The sequence below is a fragment of the Drosophila bipectinata genome, chromosome 3L (genome assembly GCF_030179905.1).
Source record: "Drosophila bipectinata strain 14024-0381.07 chromosome 3L, DbipHiC1v2, whole genome shotgun sequence".
Taxonomy (NCBI): domain Eukaryota; kingdom Metazoa; phylum Arthropoda; class Insecta; order Diptera; family Drosophilidae; genus Drosophila; species Drosophila bipectinata.
Window position 1 is genome coordinate 576,601 of NC_091738.1, and position 18,144 is coordinate 594,744.

The 18,144-nt window shown below is 47.5% G+C and overlaps 3 protein-coding genes and 1 long non-coding RNA gene across 9 annotated transcripts; 1 reads left to right on the forward strand and 3 right to left on the reverse strand.

Annotated features, from left to right (window-relative positions):
- Positions 1 to 65: 65 nt before the first annotated feature.
- Positions 66 to 4,841, reverse strand: LOC108126318 (protein zer-1 homolog). Of its 3 annotated transcripts, none has more exons than XM_017242841.3 (10): positions 4,543 to 4,841; positions 3,077 to 3,426; positions 2,207 to 3,021; positions 2,025 to 2,149; positions 1,792 to 1,963; positions 1,571 to 1,732; positions 1,347 to 1,508; positions 1,066 to 1,215; positions 742 to 987; positions 66 to 674 (listed from the first exon to the last, which is right to left on the reverse strand). In XM_017242841.3, exons 2-10 carry the CDS (start codon positions 3,375 to 3,377, stop codon positions 513 to 515), a joined length of 2,295 nt encoding a protein of 764 aa, XP_017098330.1. In that variant the 5' UTR covers positions 3,378 to 3,426; positions 4,543 to 4,841; the 3' UTR covers positions 66 to 512. The 3 variants fall into 3 exon arrangements, with proteins under 3 accessions (XP_017098330.1, XP_017098329.1, XP_017098328.1); XM_017242840.3 differs by having other exon boundaries at positions 1,036 to 1,215; XM_017242839.3 differs by having other exon boundaries at positions 742 to 1,215.
- On the forward strand, positions 3,876 to 4,730 carry LOC138926462 (uncharacterized). Its single transcript, XR_011443004.1, has 2 exons — positions 3,876 to 4,335; positions 4,397 to 4,730. It is a non-coding gene; the product is annotated as an uncharacterized lncRNA (long non-coding RNA).
- Positions 4,842 to 4,963: 122 nt separating the features above from the next.
- hfp (Poly(U)-binding-splicing factor hfp) lies at positions 4,964 to 10,641 on the reverse strand. Of its 4 annotated transcripts, XM_017242842.3 has the most exons (5): positions 10,508 to 10,641; positions 9,884 to 9,974; positions 7,227 to 7,521; positions 6,488 to 6,991; positions 4,964 to 6,427 (listed from the first exon to the last, which is right to left on the reverse strand). In XM_017242842.3, the coding sequence occupies exons 1-5, from the start codon at positions 10,508 to 10,510 to the stop codon at positions 5,389 to 5,391; spliced, it is 1,932 nt and encodes a 643-aa protein (XP_017098331.2). In that variant the 5' UTR covers positions 10,511 to 10,641; the 3' UTR covers positions 4,964 to 5,388. The 4 variants fall into 4 exon arrangements, with proteins under 4 accessions (XP_017098331.2, XP_070136723.1, XP_070136724.1 ...); XM_070280622.1 differs by lacking the exon at positions 10,508 to 10,641 and having other exon boundaries at positions 7,227 to 7,783; XM_070280623.1 differs by lacking the exons at positions 9,884 to 9,974; positions 10,508 to 10,641 and adding an exon at positions 8,377 to 8,520.
- A 400-nt stretch (positions 10,642 to 11,041) lies between these two features.
- On the reverse strand, positions 11,042 to 17,856 carry cue (Protein cueball). The gene is made up of 4 exons (XM_017242810.3): positions 17,452 to 17,856; positions 12,503 to 13,913; positions 12,113 to 12,446; positions 11,042 to 12,048 (listed from the first exon to the last, which is right to left on the reverse strand). The coding sequence occupies exons 1-4, from the start codon at positions 17,525 to 17,527 to the stop codon at positions 11,947 to 11,949; spliced, it is 1,923 nt and encodes a 640-aa protein (XP_017098299.2). The 5' UTR covers positions 17,528 to 17,856; the 3' UTR covers positions 11,042 to 11,946.
- Between the last annotated feature and the right edge of the window lie 288 nt (positions 17,857 to 18,144).

Below are 18,144 nucleotides of genomic sequence, written 5' to 3' on the forward strand. Positions count from 1 at the left end.
AAATCTAGGAACAGATCAATACACATTCTTCTACGCAGCTAAAGAAAGAACACTCGACCCGGGAATTGAATTCTTAAGTTTTCTTTAATCTGCAGCTCTATTGCTAGCCCTACTCCTTCCTCCTGTCTTTTGGTTTATCCTCCTATCCCGGTTTTAACAATATTTACACTTCCGACTGCCTAATAGATCGCCTGCTTACAACATGTGATGCATCATATACATATACATATACAATCATACATATATATAATCTAGATTCTAGAAATAATGTTTATTATTGAATATATCCTGTTCGCTTCTCTTAGGGAGCTTCTTTCTAAATCTCTCTTGAGCATATAGCTTAAGTTCCATCTGTCGGTGTCTCTCGAGGAAAACGAAAGAAAAGGAGTAGTTGAGATTGAAGAATCTCCTGAACAACATAACACTTGCACTTTGCCTTGAAACGGGAAACAATGGAAGCTAAAAAAACATATCAACAAATCAGGCTATCGTGCATCCCGCCCTTTGCAGCCTTAGCCCTCGATCATCCGCTCTGACCCAGAGTCGCACTGCTCAATCACAAGGCGGGCGATGCGCTTGATCTCGCAGTAGGGGCTCTCGTGGTCGATCAGCTCGTTCAGGATCTGGATGCCGTTCTCCTGTTCCACCAGCTGGCAATATTTCTCAGGGTACACCTTAGTGGCATGCAATGAAATACATAGATTAGCAACCTTAGATGGCTTAAGTTCGGCATTCACTCACCTGTGTTAGATTCGCTAGGGCCCACACAGCCCAGTGCTGGCATTCTGGAGTCTCGTAGCAGCGCACCAAGCTGAGGATTGGCTCAAAGCTGCGGTAGTTGATGTTCCGCTCGCTCTTGAGGTTCCAGCGCTGGATGGCGGCCACCATTCGATCCAGCACGTGCTCCCGGGTGGGCGTTTTGATGGTCCAGGCGTCGGCTCCATCGGAGGCGATGTGTGCCAAGACCCCAGCTGCATTGTAGCTGACCTGGAAGCGCAGGTTAGCATAGTTAGGATGTATCTCCCTATTGCGCACCACCGAAAACAAGCTCGCACTAGCACCCACCTCGATGCCGTCGCTCAATGAGTCCAGCAGTCGGGCGAATACCTCTATGAACTCTTGGGTCATCAGCTTGGGTCGCAGCCACTTCACTTCGGCCACGTTGCCGAGCAGGCCCATCATATTCCTAAGCAGCTCCTCTCGGTCTGGGAAGGTCTGTCAAAAAGAACCAGAAATTGGATTAATATGTTTAGGTGAGCTTGGTATTCCCTTAGCTTCGCTCCGAATGATATTCCGTTTAAGAAGACAATGCTTTAGCTTGACCCTCGCCTTTCACTTGCACTCACATGTAAACACTTGAGGAAATACTCCATGCCGCGTCCATCGAGGAATCTCTTACAATTAATAGCAGTCTCATCGGTTACGTTCCACATGGTGGACCACGCCACTTCCATAACATCATCGAACACGGATCGAGTCAAGCGGTCCTTGATAAGGGTTAGCATTGTCTATAAAACAGAACAAAATTAAATTAAAAGGCTTTCACCTAAGTCTCAGAGGCATAACTTACACTCACTACCCCCAGCTCTCCCAGGAAGAGCTTCTGCCGCCCGTCCACCTGGCACGCGAGGGTGTTCAGCAGGTAGATGGCAATGCGCTGAACAAACCCCTCCTGCTCCGTTTTAGAAACGCCGTGCAGCAGGATCTTAATAAGACGCTCGTACTCGAAGAGCTGTAGAAAGTACTGCATAATTCATTGTTGTTGGATTTTGAGATGTACTACGTATTTACCACATCAATGGGCATATGAAACTGAGTCAGCGTGAGGTAACCATTCCGGAGCATGGTGTCGTCCGAGAGGTGCATTTCCATGCCGTTGAGCAGGGTCCGAATGATGTGGTTGCGGAGTAGGGTTCCGAATTTGGACCGATCCCTGCCCTTGACTATGTAGAACAGAGTGGCGCTACAAAAAACCGAGATCCAATTGGACTTTACTGATTCGGAGCACACAGATGACCACAAACCTGCCGGAGATCTGCATGTGCTTAAACTTTAGGTGCCGATCCATCGCAGAGAGCACAACATCCAGGGCCGTGTGTATATCCTTGCAGTTTTCAAAGCGGAACAGATGGTACAGATCGTTGAGTACCTGGAACGGAGGAAGATGTGAGAAACCATCCAGGAAGACACCGCTTTTCGGGCTTACCCTGGTCAAAAGCACTGGTCTGTCATGATAATACCGCGCTGCTGTAAGTATCTGCTGTTCGTTGGCATCGCCGGCCACCTCCAGAGCCGGGATGTCATGCCTCTTGCAGGCCCAGTGGGCGGTGTGATAAAGGCCGAGGAACTGCAGGGGCCTTTGGGTGCGGGATGCTAGTCCCGGTATATCGGTGAGGGCGAACTGCTGCTCCATCTTGGTGCTGAGCTGTGTGCTGCTGGCACTCGTAGACTCCTTGGTGGCCACGCCGTTGCCAGCTAAATTCGTGCCGGATATATCCAGGTGTGTCAGGTGGCGCAGGTTGTCCATGAGCATCTCCAAGGTTTGGTCCGGCAGGTCGTAGGTGCCCTGGCCGTTGCCCGAGCTGGATATGGAGATGTCCAGTGTGCAGAGACGCCTCAGACAGCAGATAGCATGCAGCTGGTTGGCTATGGGCCACACATTAAACAGGATGAGGGTGTGCAGGTTCGGCAGGGACACCAGTGCTTCTAGACTAAAGTTGGCTAGCACGCAGGAGGTCAAGTCCAGGTGACCCAGGTCGTGCAGATGGGCAAACTGAAGTCGATGGTGCATAACCACGCCGTTCAGCACCAGCCGCCGCAGGTGGGGACAGGTGAGCTGAAAGTCCACCGGCTCCTTCTCATTGGGCTCCGCATACTGGAGCAGATGCGAGCTGATTCCTAGCTCCAAGGAGCGCAGACTGTCGCCGTAGTGGGCTAGTAAATGGTGCGATCCCACGGTGATCATGTCGCAGTACCACATGGACAGAGAGAAAAGCTTGTGCCGCATCAGGGTCTCCAAACCTGCCAGGAGACAACTGAATTATTGATTCTCTCAAATCCAGAGGGGCTTACTTACCCACGCTGCTGAGGGTACTGTTTCGCAGATTGACAATCTTCAGTGAGGTGCGCTGAGTGTCCTCGAAGAGGCGGATGACGCTGTCGTCGAGCGGCCGATTGAAACGCTGGTAGTTCTCCAGGAAACCGTCACAAATCTCGTTGGGCAGGACAATGCCCGCGTTGAGGATGCGCTGGCCATCTGGTCTGTGGTTGCTTATGATGTCCAGGTTGTTGCACAGCTTCTGGTAGGCGATTTCCTTGAGGGTCAGCGGCTCCTCATCCAGCGACCCGTCCTCCATAAGCCGCACCTTGCAGCTCATCCTGGGACCGCAGATTTTAGGTGATATTTTTAAGATTTTTCTCTATTGTCTACAATGAAAATGTAAACGATGGAATGATTTGTAATATATCGTAGGAATTTTTTTATCGGAATTTTTAAAGAATGTAATTTCATCGCCGTCCGAAACAATAATACAAAGGATTACCAATAGCTACGTATGTGAGGTTCTGCTACTTTTTATTGGAACTCATTATTTTATAATAATTTGAATCATTTAACCTTCTAGTGTGGGTCTCAAGAAGAGAACGATTATCATTAAACCCTATTTCGTGTCAACAATGACGTCATGGAGTTTTATTGTTTAAATATCGAGGAATTTAATAAAATTGTGAAAACTGGTTTCGTTTGCAGATAGAAACTGATTTTTATGGAAACTATAATAAATAAACAATAAGAAAATCAATTAAGTTATTGATTACGAAGCGACACATCCATGATTTTGTTTGTTTATTGTTATTATCGAAGCGATTATCTTGGAGATTTGTGGTGTTTGATTTAGAACTAGATTAGAGGTAGAAGAAACCATAGAGCATTGTGCTGAGCGCTCTAGTTTACATTTTGAGAGTGCAAGTCATTTGGAATGAAAAGTAGCTTGACCTTTCAGTCCAATCAGCTCAGTGCTTTCCGAATTAGAATTCCACAAGTACATAGATGACTGGCCAATCTTGGCCAGCCTTTCCACCTACGACACGTGCCCCTTAATCTATACGTGCATGGTTTTTGGTTCTTGCCGTCTGGGGGACTATCAGACGTTACATAATGCACCAGAACCAGACACCAGCTGAGATAAGGATAAATCGGAGACTTTCGACATCTCCCTCAAACAATAACCAAAACAAACTCGGCCCGAGTGGAAGGCGAGTGGTGTGTATATTATCGAAATTCAAGCTCAATGGAGTCCCCTATCAACTGCCAGCAAACACGTCGTGCTTGTGTGGGTGAGTAGTTATTGAAAACGCAAAAAGCACCCAACATTCAAAAACTAAAACACTATTCCAGCGTCAGACTGTCTGGCTTATCAAGGCTTTAATGGAGCATTCTAACGGATCCAATCGGGGCCATGTCATAGTGCTGCCCTGTCCCAGTGTAGGCTGCCAACAGCTGTGCGTATGCAAATCCCGAGATCTCCTCCACGCTTTCTGTACCTTTTGTTTTTTAATGCAGCCTCCAAAATCCCTGCGCTGCTTTTGCCTTTGCGTTTGTCTTTGCTGCTGCTACCGTGTCTTTGCGTTTTGCTTCGGGCCTACTGCTCTGTCTTTGTGTGTTTTTCGCCTCCGAGCATCCGCGTTTTTTGGCTGTGCAGCGTTGTCCCGTTACTCGCGGCACGCGTGTCGCGTCAACGAAAACAATTTGTTGCGATTTTCGTAAGCGGATCACTCCTCATTATTAATTTTTTGATTTCTATTTTCTTTGTACGAGTCTGTTTCCTCTTCTTCGTCTTCGATGAATGGCAATCGATAAAAGGCATCCAGTGTTGATAAAATTTCGAAGGAACCAATGCTGAAAAACGCAAAGTACGCGGAAAGTTTGAATCCCCGAAGAATACTGATACCAGAAATAAACTCATTGTTTTAATGGGGAACTAGTTTTTATTTTTATGTTAAGCGCTGAAATCAATCGTTATTCAATATACAGTTTGTTAGTCTGCCGTGGTGTGATTACTTTGTTTGGCTTACAGTTTGTTTTGTGTTGCAAGGGTAAGCATTGAAGTATAAACCGATAAACGCCCCCTTTCTCTGGATAAATCTCTAAAAACTAAATCACTGCATTGCAGGTTCATCTCATCGTAAACGCAATCGTATTAATAATCTGGCTGCCGGGTCGCTCAACAAGTCGAACGCTTTCGTACTGGCGACTGGCGTAATAAATAAACCTTCTTAGTTTGATCATCTCTTTAGGTGCTACGTACAAAATGACGAAACAATAGTCGGTATTGCTGTGCGGGATTGTTGGTGTGTGTGTGGGGGGAGGGAGCGCACTAAATGCTAATCCTAACCGGATAGGTCGCCCTGATCAAAGATTCCCTGGTCATACAGCTCAGCCACCACTCTCCGGCCGCCGAAAAATCTACCATGCAGGGCTTCCTTTCCTCGCTGGGCTTCTGCTCCGGCGGAAAACTCCACGAATATCTTCACAATGATTTCGGCCTCGTCGTCGTCCTCGTTCTCCGTCTGTTTCTCGTTAAAGATGATCACGCGACTGACAGTTCCGAACTTGCTGCACTCCTCCTGGATCTCCTCTTGCAGGGTTTCGTCCACATCCTCGGGGCCCACCATATTTCGCAGAATGATTACTCGAGAATCCACTGGTCGCATTAGCCGCTGCATGACCAGCTGCCGGGCACTCTGACCCTTGATCGACATGTTTTCCTGTTGCTGCAGAGTCTGGACATCACCCTCGTCCATCAGTTTCTTCTGGAGCTCCTCCTGCTGTTTCTCATGTGCCTTCTTTATGTTCTCTGACAGGTTTGCGGCAGTAACTGCGGCATTGTTGGCGGCTGCTGAAAGAACTGCTGCAGCTGCTCCATTACTGGCTTCCACGCCCGCTAAGGTGGCTACCGTTGGAACCACACCTACTCCCAAGGCCCCAGCCACGCCAACTGCGGTCATTGGGACCGTGGGGGTGGCCAGTAGGGCGGGCGGAGGCAGAGCCGGAGCGACAGGTTGAAGAGGTTGCAGTCCAGCTGGGACGCCCAACAGACTAGGAGCCACAGCAGAGGGAGCTTGGAAGATGCCCGGCGGAAGAAGAGCCGCTGGCGCGGCCTGTGCTGCAAGGGCGGGGTGCAAGGCGGCCGCGGTGGTTGCCGCAGAAACTACTGGCATGGCCCCCACCTTCGCCACCACAGCACCCGCTGCCATTCCCAAAGCGGGCGTGTTCTGCGAAAGTCCCAACACAGCATTACTGGCCACCGCATCCAAGGCCTGGATTTTAGCAGTAGCCGCTGCCGCAGCCACAGCTGCCGCCGTAGGCATTGTGGAGTTGGTTGTGGGAACAGCTAGAGCATTCGGTGGTGTGATGGAACGACCAACTCTGCAAATATGAATTAAAAATAAGAACTATGGAAGCCAGGAAAAGGATGAACAAACGCACCTTAATAGCTGGCCGCCAAGATCAAATAGGTTCATACTGGCAATGGCCTCGTCCATGGCCTGCTTGTTGGCGTACTCGATGAAGCCATATCCCTTGTGCGTGTGCAACGAGGTGCCCTGGGCAAGCTTGCAGTACAGAATGGGACCGAACGCCTCGAAGACGCTCTTAATGTCCTCCTCGGAGAGATCCGGATGAATGGAGGCCACGTAGATGCGGTTGAAGCTCTTGGCCTCCTCCTGCACCTCGTCGATAACCTGCTGTGCCTGCGGCATATTACTGGGTCTGCCCACCTTGATGTTCCGGCCGCCCATTAGGGCGCCATTCATCTGCTCCAGTGCCAACTGGGCGCCCTCGGGAATCTCGTACTCTACGAAGGCGAATCCCTTGTGCTTCTGGGTGATGGGATCCCACGACATGTTGATAGACTTGATGGGGCCAAATGGAGTGAAAGCCACTCGAATGGTGTCCTCCTTGAGTTCAAACGAAATACTTCCCACATAGACCCTGAAATTAACGTGAACTCGGGTTTATTTTCGAATAAAGTAAGTGGATTTCTGGCCGGGATTGGTGGTGGGAATCAGATCTTATCAGCTAAGAGGGCACAGCAACAGGAACCCCTCGTCTGCCTCTAGTAACTCGGAGCCACAGACGCGGGAACCAGTCTTCACCAAGGTTTTTCATGGTTTTGCATCATAATCCCAAAGTAGCAAGTAATCCCTCCCTCCCTGTCCGAACTCACCTGCACATGAGAGCCAGAGCCTGCTGTCGCTGCACCTGGGTGCGCTGCGTGGCCAGTTGCTGCTGCTGGTGGGCCAGGGTCTGCTTCATGAGCACCATCTTGATGCTCTGCTCCATGGCGTACTTTTTGGCCTTGCTGACGAGGTCGTGCTGGTCGGAGGAGAGCTTCGGCAGGGCTCCGCCCAGGAGGCCCAGGAGCGCCGACCGGGTGCCGGGCCCGAACTTAACATCGCCCGTCTGCTTGAGGTCATACAGAGGCTGCGAAAGGTAGGGAATTTTCGAATCCGTGGACTTGCCTAGAATTGGGAAGAGGGATTAGTGCATCTCGTGGACGGATTAGCTCTGATCGCGTAGATCAGTGGTTCATCAGTGATCATCAGCTTTAAACATTTCTTTTGATTGATTTCGTTTTCTTTTTTTCATTTGGTTATCGATTCATTCGGTTTTTTTTCTGTTCCAAAGGTACAGGGGACACAAATTGAGTCCGAAATAGGAGTAGGAATGTGGTCAAGAGTTAGCGTTTGAAATATCTTAAATAAAGACAAAAACTGCCTGCGCCTGCAAGAAAGATTGAGACAAAAAAAGAAAAAAAATAAGAAAACAAATCGTTAATCAATATTCGAGGCCACCATTACTGCTCGGGTGGGTGGCTGTAGCCAGTGTTCTTATCGGGACTCATTCGATATTGATATTTAGAGACTTTACGAGTTCGGTAGTCAAGCTGCCAGTTTATCTGTTTGTTATGATGGGAGTCGAGTATCGATTTGGCAGAGGGGCATGAGTTTTTGTCATTTATTTGTAATGGTTGCTAGAAATGCAAGAGTAATAAGAGGGGAAAGAACCCGTCTGGTGTTTGGTGGCTGGTTGGCTTAGATACGTAGTGTTTGTGATTCGGGTGTCTGGGTGTTTTGGATTCATACATAAGCAGGAGGTAATGTGTCGAGTGATGTGGGCGTGTCAAATCAAAATTCATCCACCGACACCCATCCACTTGATGATTCGGCGAACTGGGCACACGGCAGGATGTCCCGGAAATCTCCTCCAGTATTTCGCAGGGAGCTGGATCATCCCTCGACCAATCTGCCCGTGTGCTCAGCTCTGACGAGTAGTATTATTTTTGTTTTTTATTAAAATTAGAAATTATAAGCGACCTTATGTGCGGTATTCGTATTCGTTTTCGATATCGGTTCGATTTCCATGAGTTGGGGGCGTGGTAACTGACTTGAAGAAGGGTCACACACATTATACATTGCTCAGTGATAAAAAGAGAAAAATAAAAAAAAGAAAACAAGACGCTGAAACGATAATAAGAGCAACAATATGTTTAAGTTGGTTAGGTTTGCCTCCGCCCTACCTACAAGATAGAAACAGTAATATTGTTTTTCTAAGCTTACATAATGAGTTTTAGCCAGGATGAGCTGGACCCGGTCGGGGGTCGGAATGTGACTAGTTATTAGAACGGAAAGAGATCGTGCAGATCGAGGGAAGTTTAGGCTGCGGGGGGATCTGGCTCCCCCCGGCTGTGTACAGATACTAGTAGGACGGACAGGTTAACTAGACTGAGTAACTAGCTATGACAAAACACAAAAAATAGTTGGTACTTAATGTAAATGCAACCAGGACAGGACCAGAATCAGGATCAGGAACCGGATCAGTCCCCGGATCGGCGGTTGGCACACGACGACGGCGAGGTTGTTAGAAGCGGATTAATGTCGATGTTCTGGTTGGGCTGTTTTGTGGCTGATTGGTAGTAGTAGTAGTAGATTGGTAGTAGTAGTAGATTGGTAGTAGAGTAGTAGTGGAGTAATCTAATGGGCATCTCTCTCTCGATCTCGAATAGATCTCAATCTTGACTCTCGATAAAACTTAGTCTTAGGCGAACAAACTTAAAAGGAGAAAAACGCTTACGATAACTAAAAAAGAGAGATATAGAAGAAAGAGAAAGAGAGAGATAATAGTTATATATGCATTTTTGATTAGTTCTGGCGATTCGTCGGCGTCTCAGGCCCAGGACTCACTGAATCCCTAGAGTTTGATTGAACATTTTGATTTCAAGTTCTCTTATTCTTTTTAGCATATATGTTATAGGTTTATCGGCTTATCGTTTATTTTGACTCGTTTATCGACTGGGATCGCGCCCTTATCGATTCTGGCGATAGACTGATACTCGATTCGATTCGTTTCGATTTGTTTGACTCTCACCTCACCTCACACCTCACAGTCTGAGTTTTGAGTTCATCGTGCGTTTATGAAGTCTGCAATTACTTAAGCAGAACAAAAAGAAAAACCGATTATTTAGTGGCGTCAGTGCTGCCCCTGGATGCAACGGGTATCAAATAATCAAGTAATCAAGTAGAAGTAGTACAAGTAGGAGAAAAAATATAAGATGTGCTTATGATTTATGTTTTTTATGTTCAGACAACCAAAAAATACAATACAATTTAGCCGGGCTCCTTGCTGCTTGCTCTGCTGATCGTGGACTTTGTTGATTGTTGAATATATTATTATAAACCTACATGGATATGTGCCAAGTTGATTCTCAGACGTACACATTCATTCATTGTTCTTGTTTCTTTGGTGTCGAGGTGAGCTTTGTTCAAGGAGCTCCCCCGCCATATATGGTTTGTGTCTGAAGGTCGGAACGGATTTGAAACTCACCCGAGTCGGAGCGTGATCTCTTGGTCGGAACTTCGCTTATCTCCCGCTGATCGTCTGAACGCGGCGATCTCGATGCTCTGTCGTTGCTTCCCTAAAAAGACACAATTGATAAAGACTGGATTAAGATTTAAGTAACTTTCCTCCTTAGCAACCCCTTGGGGGGTTTCACAAGATAATGTAATTGGAAAAGATTAATTAATGCCCAAATACGCAAATCGGCAAACAATACCGACAAGCAAGGCCAGTTGAGCCTTTGTTGTTTTCGAAATCGGACCATAAGGCACGTATTTTCCACATCCCAACAAAGTCGGCGGCAAAAACGCATGGATAGATACACACGCCACACCGAGACTTTGCTAGGGGCCGCTGCAATGACGTCCGCGGCTCCCAGTTCAATCCCAAACGGTGACAAGGTCATAGGGTGCTGCCAGCACCTCCCCCGCTGCTCCCATCACACTTAATTCACACGCACTTTCCCCTCCATCAGCGTATTACAACGCAAATGGCAATCGGCTCGCAGAAAAAGCGCAAATTTCTCCGAGGTACTCCGGTGCACGCGACGTTAAAAACTGGTTGGATTTCCCTGCCCAAATCCTAAATGCAAGTCCGTCCGCTTGTACTGACCATGCTCGGCGTTTTCCAGATATTTCCGTTGCTAATTACTATTTGCGATGCTCTTTATTTGTCAACTTTTATTTCTTTTGCGAAAATTTGTCAAGATTGTTCGGTGCTGCCAGACTTCTATGCGAGCCAAGCTATGCAGCTAACTATCGATAACTATCTTTAAAAAATTACCAAAAAATATACTAAATAAATACTAAATACTGTATAGAGGCAATTCAGAATAACTGTATCAAATCTGGTCACACTGTCTAAAATTTTGTACCAAAAAGTGACCATTTCACAATAGTTATTGTGCCTTTCTTAAAAGTTAAATTATTAAAAAGAAAATTTTACCAGTAATGTGTGCTAAAAATGTAAACTCTAACGATATACATAAAAAGCATGGCGCTTCGAACGAAGAAACCATAGGGAAAGACTATAAGTGACTTTGAGAAAAGCCGATGCTTAGAATCTTATTGCTTATTCTGCTTAGAAAAGCAGAATATAGATGACTGATCTTCCGTCATCTGATAAAATGTAAGTAACCAATCAATATTGTTTTAAAATTGCATAAAGTTTCTTTTTATTGACCCTTTTCTTAAGGACTACGACTAAAATTAAACTATGCATTAATATTTACAACTCTCGATCGTTCCATGAGAGTTTCCCTTTTTTGCTTTTTGGGTCTTTTTACATTCTTTTCTTATGCAAGTAGTGCGTATGTGGGAGGACAAGGGGATCGGGCAAGTTATGGCAATAAGGGGGGTCTGATGATCTTTGTTTTTATGTAGATTGACCTACATAGTTCTGTTGCGATTTGGGAAGAAGGGAGAGGGATCATGAAAGTGACTCATTTGCTAAGGTTATCTTTAACAGCTTAGGCATTATAAATCACAAAGGCCCTTGGTATCCGTACCCGTGCGTATTCCGGTTTAAGTTTAAAGCTAATGTCAGTCTGGCGACTTGCTTTTCATCTTCACATTGGGAATTCAAAATAAAAGTCTAATCAAATAAAAACGATGTGAAAGAGCTGTGTAAAAAATTAGAAAGAGCTTTGAGCTAAAATTCCTAACCCTGGGATGAAATAATCCTACTAATAAATTAACGAGACCGAAGCAGGCTCCCAGGATCGCTAAGTACACAGATGTTGCTTCGGTTTAAGTAAATGGTTTTGGCGAGTGTTAAGTGTCCCAGGCTTCTCAGTGTAAGTGGTTGGTTGCAGGTGCAGGTGTTGCGCAGTTGCACGTTGCTGGTTGCTTGTGGCTTGTTGCTAAATAGTGTTCTAGGTTCAATGTGGTTCTGGTTGCCTGGGCGGCACCTTGGCGGCTAACGGGGTCGAGGGCCGGGCGGGCAGCAGCTTTTCAAGCTCGAATACCAATCCGCACTCGACGACGACGACTATCACAAGGTTCAGTTTTCTTTTTTGTTTTTCGGGGCAGCTGATCTTCCACTCCCGCGCCCTAGTAGAGGTCATCCTCCATGTTGTGGATGAGTATCTTCTTGTCCTCCTTGCAGCTGGACTTGGCCAGTGTCTGCTCCACCAGCTTGGGATCGAAACAGGGCTGTAACAGAACAAAAGTTGCTTTAATTTTGGCCCTAAGTGTTGTGGCATCTGCCGATCCTTACCGTTTCACAGATGTTCATGTTGCAACAGTTCTCTATCGTTATCTCGCACTGCTCGGCGGCCATGGGTCGGTTGGTGAGAGGGGTGTCTCCTGCGGAGTTGGTCCTCGGCTGCTTGCGCACTACGAACGTCTTCCTGATGCGGGGTCTCTTTGGCTTATAAAGGCGCCGGATTCCGTGGATAATAGTTGAGATCAGCAGCAGACTTGACACGATGCCGACGACCACGATGATGATGACACTGCTGGTCCACACGGAGGGCGTCAGGCACACTTCCAGGTGCTGGTACTGGGGAATGGCAATGTTGGTGGTGTTGTCCAGGGCCAGTTCCTCGCAGCTAAGAATTGAGAGCCTTAGTCGGGTCTGCCCAAAAGTATGCTTTGGTATACTTACATGTCATGGCAGCCGAAGGGCACATGGAGATCCGGTTCGTGCTTCAGAAGGCGGCAGAAGAGGGAGCAGATCTGAGTGGAGTTCTGCTCGCAACGATCTCCGGCAAAGTTTGGGGGGCAGTCGCAGCTGGGTGGGTCGTTCTCCGACTGGCCCAGGCGACAGTGACCTCCGTTTAGGCACAAGCCCGCGCACTGGCTCACCTCGCAGCGCTCGCCCGTGAAGCCCGGCTGGCAGTAGCACTTGGGGTAAGCCATCTCGGACATCTGGCAGGTACCGTGAACACAGTAGTGGTGGCACTCCCGAATCTCGCAGCGGGAGCCCTTGAACCCTGCTGGGCAGATGCAGAGATCCCTCTGGGAAACGTAGCTTCCACCGTTCATGCAGTGGTCCCGCTCCAGCTGCTCCATCCGCTCGTCCATCAAGCTTCGCGATTCCTTGTTCTGGTTCATCTCGTCCACGCGAAGCTTTATCTTGCGCACAATACTCGAGCAATGGGCGTCCTTCTGGAGGCGCTGGTAGAAACCGGTGCGGGCCACGATTCCTCGCGCTTCCTCGCTGAGATTGGCCACGCGCACCAATGGGCAGTCCTCGACGGGCTCGCTCTCCTGCCTGGACTCAGTGGCGTCCGTAGAACTTTCCAGCTCGGGCCTGACAGTGGTGGTGGCTTTGACCGCAGCCTTCTTCGGGTGACTCCACACCGCATTGGTGGTCCTATCCGTCCAGAAAATGGCGTCGTTGGTCACGGCCAGGTTCTGGGGCTCGTGGTGCTTGTCCTTCAGCACCACCTGGCGGTCGGAGCCGTCCAGGTTCGAGCTCATCACCGCAAAGAACACCCCCTTCAGGTCGTCGATCCAGAAGAGGCGATCCGACAGCTGGTCCACCACGATTCCCTTCGGCATGTCGATGTCAGTGTCCGCGATGATCACCCTGTTGCTGCCATCCACATCGATTCGCTCGACAGTGGGGTGTGTTATGTTGGAGTTGGTCCAGTACAGCTTCCGGCGGCAAACATCCACCGCCACTCCCTCGGGACGTGCTCCCTCCTGGCTCAGGTCCACCAAAACCTTAGGGGGCTGGCTGGGCGGGCTGTCAATGGAGGCGAAGAAGATCTTTCGCTGCAGGGTGTCCGACCAGAAGAGGTTCCTGTTCAGGGGATCGTAGGCCAGTCCCCCCACCGACTCATTGCCCGTCCGCTGGATGGCTTGCTGGGCCACATGGGAAGCGGCATAGGCGTCCCGCCGCAGGGAGAAGATGCTGCCGTTCTGGTGCTGGCGGTCGTTGAAGTAAATCAACTCCTCGGACTCGTCGAACGTCAGGGCGGACAGTTCGTCGAACTCGTGGGCAGCGGTGGCTATTGTCTGCCAGGAGCTGTCCATGAACTGGATCTTGGTCCTCAGCGTGACGGCAAAGTCTGCAAAAGAAGGGCAATGCAGAGATTAGGCTTCAACTCTAGATTTTAAGACCAAAAAGCAGGGGAATTATAAAATAATAGTTTTTCAATCAATTATTCTTTATGGCAGCTACGTGACAAGGCTATCTATCGGGTTCTTTACTCTTTATCTTTTAACTAATGGTATTCCGATCATTTAAATAGCAAGGAAGACCTCCAAGAGTCGTATATTTTGGTATTAGGAACCCTTCCCATCCCAGTCTCTCCTCGGGGAGTGGCAAACGTGACCTGCGAACCACTTGTCCATATCAGTGAGTGGAAGAGTCTCCTAAGACCCCTTAGCTTTAGTTGCGGAAATTAAGTTCAATCAATGCGAAACACCCCCTGCCCCCCGCTGGTTGTCATTAAACTTGCCAAAAGTGGTGCTGGTTCCCAATCAAGCGCTGCCGTTTGTGGAAATTGCGACTCGCACTGGGTTTTGCAACAACATTCGCCAATAAATGGCCGGCGATCTGCGTTTCATTTTTATTAATTGATTATTTAATGTGGCGCCGCCAGCCCGGGACAACCTAGTAGTCCTAAATCATCAAAAACCTAATGTGCCTGGGGTCTAGACTGATAAGGGGCTGTAAGTCGCTGGACGGCGTCAGAAATCCGGAGATGTCAACCTGCCGGAGGGATTTCCCAGGTGATACCCCAGGTGACAGGTCGCTTGACCTTGGAAAAGTGATCTCATAAGGTGGAGGAATGTTTGCGTATCTGTTGTTTATTTTATTTCATTGATAATGGTACCAAAAAGGGTATAGTTTGCAATTTAAAGCCTTAATCATTGATAGAAAGAATAAATATTAAATCAATACATTTTATTAAGAATTTCTATTAATTTTAATCCAGAAATATCTGAAACTTTAGTGACTTTAGAAGTAAGAAATATATAAACAGAAATGCAGATCCTCTAATCAAAGGTAACCTTGAAACCTGAGACATGGGTATGATGGGTTCCATGCGTCAATGTTTACCTAGGAACTCCATATCGTAGGGTTTCAGTAACCAAGTGCGTTTAATCCTAAAAAATCTGAAACCCTAGGGGCTTTGGGGAAGAAAGAAAAAAGCTTATAAACATATATGAGCTTATCCCCTAATCAATAGCGACCTTCAAACTCGAATAGATTGAAATCCCAAGAGAATGGTGTGCAAAAGAATGAGCTTTGATAAGAAACGAATGGCGGAGATCTGGGTCCAAAATGGGGATTAGTCGCATTCTTAATATTATTTTTGTTTTGGAAACTAAAACGAGATTGAGGAACCTGTTCTCCCTGTGAGGGGGGCGTGGCTTTCGCTAAATTAAACGCGGATGATTAAGTAGCTCGACACCTGTTGGGGCGCGTGAGTAAATAAAGCACACAGTCCTGACGGGTCTGGTCCTCACTCCCCTCACGGAACTGCGGAAAACTGCAGCTGGCGGAACCGAAAGCGGCTTGTTCCGGATCGGAGCCGTGTGGAGGCCTGACTTTCACATCAGGCCTGACTTCTGGTCTACAGCGCCGATCAATCAGATCGATTATCCAGCTGCCAAAACAATCGTTCTCGAACTGGTCATTGGCCTGGGGTTGGGTCCAAAACTGGTGTAGGTCACTGTTCAAGAAACATGGCCAAGACACGCGAAGAGCTGGTTAACCCCAACCTGCTCGAGTATCTAAAACCGATTGGGGGAATTCGGAACGGTATAGTTCGATTGGAGCTATGGGTTTATGATTCATGCATATGTATCTGAAGTGGTTGTAAAAAATAGCCGCAAAAACAATGCGAAACTAGCAGCATTTAACACTCGAACGAACCTTTCCACTGCCTCGGCGACCTCGGGGTTTGAGGTCAACGATTTCAACGATGCAGAAAACGCTAAATTGCCACTTTGAGGTATTGGCGAGTTCATTGGCGGGAGCTATGGGCCTCAGAAGGGCTGGTTGCTCAATTGAGGGAAGAATCATCGAACCTGCTCTCTGAATATCTTAGATACCGGAATGCCCCAGCAATAAACACCTGTGCAAGTACATATATTTAGGTTTAATACATATTTTAGATGTTATAGAGACCTGATATACTCTTTCCTATATGTGCAACTGATTTAAAGTCATCCAGATTCTTAATTGGCTGCTTGAGAGGCTTGATAAATCAATGGTCGATTGGCAGTTATTACGGACCGGCAGTGGAACTCGTGAAATTCGCGGTATCTCTGAAAGGTTCTTTCGATATGGATTTTCACATATGGGCCTGGAATGCGTCACGGCAGCCAAGTCCAAGTCGCGAACCATTTCCCACCCATTAGCATTATCTAACTATTAGAAACTATAGCCAGCCAGTGCCAGTGCCAGTGCTAATGTAATGCCAGGAAAACATTCTCTTGACGCACGTGGGTTTCCAGTTCATTCAACATGTTTTTCCAACCTATGGATGCAGTCGGATTAGCGGGTTATCTCGGGCTTCGAATTGCGACTCGGAGAATTTCTAACCCGAGAAGGGCTGGCCGGCAGTATCGCTTCGGTCTCCAGTATCGCTTCTGGCGAAGTGAAAGAGGAGCCCCGGCACGGCACTCAGCCATTGGAAATCGCAACAACAATCGCCGAATCTAAACAAACCGGCAACTGTGATGTGTGGCATACGTGACAAAATAAGTGAGCCACATGGCGGACAAAGTGGTGGCAATGTTTCGGGTACAGTGAACCAACAGTGTGTGGAACATGTGGCACAAATCTACCTGAAAGAGGCTCCTATTTAAATATTTGCTTCCAAGTTCTAATCAATGCTACTACACTGTGAAAAACAGATAAGATTATTTTGTTATTTTCAGGTTTTGAAAAGAGAATTTCAGTCTTGAATGAAACACAATACCTGTACCTAAACCTGGTCGATTAATTTCAGTGCTTTTGGCTTTAATTCATGTATTAGATGTTGAAATATCTGCGTGTTTACAAACGCATATCGAGTGGTTTTTCCAGTTTTGGAAAGTCAGAGTTATGGGAGTTTAACTGTATTTTACAGTTGTTGCCGGCCACGTTTCAGCTGGCGGAGGTCGGGAGCGAAAGAGTTCACCCCCAGGAAGCACCAACAAAAGAGAAAGCGAGAGAGCAGTTCACAAAAAACACCGAATAATTGTGAATTGAAACTTGCGATAGATTCTTCGGAGGGAGAATTCTGTTATTAGCTATTTGCGACGTGTGCATTGATAAGGGAGCGGGAGCGCGCCTTCGCTGCCGCTGATAAAGGAGATAAAAGCATATTCGCTCGGCTCGGGGCAACTCAGATAGTCAGCTGATAGCTGATAACTCAAGCCACCTGCCCGCACGCACCTACACTCGCACCGTCACCGTCCGCACGGAATATATCAAGTGAAATATGCTGAATGTCAAGCGATTACATAAGACCCCTGGCCTGCATTGTTTATGTCGAATTGATTCTTGATTGCTGGCAAGAAATGAAGGTTAGAAGAGGCGCCAGTGTTGTCACCTGGCACCTGGCTCTTGAACGGTTCTCTTCCTCCCGCTGGAAACGGTTTGCTTACCCCACTCCAGAGGCGTTCCATTGGAACGCGGCAGCAGGCAGGCGGAGAGGAAAATTAAGGCTGGCACCCAGATCATCGTCCTGGGTGTTATGGGCTATTGTGGGAAGCTATATGTGAGCACCCTCGATTGCACAACCGCTGGGATTTTGGTTAGGTCACGGGATGCGAACGCGTCTGCCACCTGCAGAGTCCTCGGCGCGGGTGGCGGATGGGAAGCAAAGGGATTAGAGGAAAGGAATCTGGAGGAGAACGCGTTTTTTCGCGAACTTTCGGCTGATAGTGGGATTTGAAAGACGCGCCAGCAGAGCGGAGTACCACCGGTTATCACGGGAAGAAGTAACGATTTAAATTGAGTTTTGGATCGGAGGTAGCACCAGCTCGCATGCCCCGGTCCAGAGTTGCCAGCTATCCTTGAGGAAATCAGCTGGCAGCCAAAGGTACCACCAGCTGGCAGCAAAAGGCTCACCCTAATAAACCATTTACACTGATATTCCTTAGAATTATTCTAAAAAAAACTCTTCTTAAAATAAATCAATGTATTTCTAATCGTTTTTTAATTTTGGAAAAAGTAAGCAGTGCATTCTTCATTTTTTAAGAGTTACATCGATAATTTAAAATTAAATCTCATTCAACCAGTCAAGTTGGCTTTGTGTAAAAAGCTAGGGACTTTTCGGCAACTAAATTATTAAAATA

Coding starts and splice junctions, on each gene's coding strand:
- LOC108126318 (XM_017242839.3), bottom strand. CDS start 3,377: ATGAGCTGCAAGGTGCGGCTTATGGAGGACGGGTCGCTGGATGAGGAG. Junction 1,964..2,024: donor CACATGCAGATCTCCGGCAG/GTTTGTGGTCAT, acceptor GGTTTTTTGTAG/CGCCACTCTGTTCTACATAG. Junction 1,509..1,570: donor GAGAGCTGGGGGTAGTGAGT/GTAAGTTATGCC, acceptor TCTGTTTTATAG/ACAATGCTAACCCTTATCAA.
- hfp (XM_017242842.3), bottom strand. Junction 6,992..7,226: donor GCTCTGGCTCTCATGTGCAG/GTGAGTTCGGAC, acceptor CGTTAATTTCAG/GGTCTATGTGGGAAGTATTT. Junction 6,428..6,487: donor CTTGGCGGCCAGCTATTAAG/GTGCGTTTGTTC, acceptor TCATATTTGCAG/AGTTGGTCGTTCCATCACAC.
- cue (XM_017242810.3), bottom strand. CDS start 17,527: ATGATCTGGGTGCCAGCCTTAATTTTCCTCTCCGCCTGCCTGCTGCCG. Junction 13,914..17,451: donor TGGAACGCCTCTGGAGTGGG/GTAAGCAAACCG, acceptor CTTCTTTTGCAG/ACTTTGCCGTCACGCTGAGG. Junction 12,447..12,502: donor CCCTTCGGCTGCCATGACAT/GTAAGTATACCA, acceptor CTCAATTCTTAG/CTGCGAGGAACTGGCCCTGG.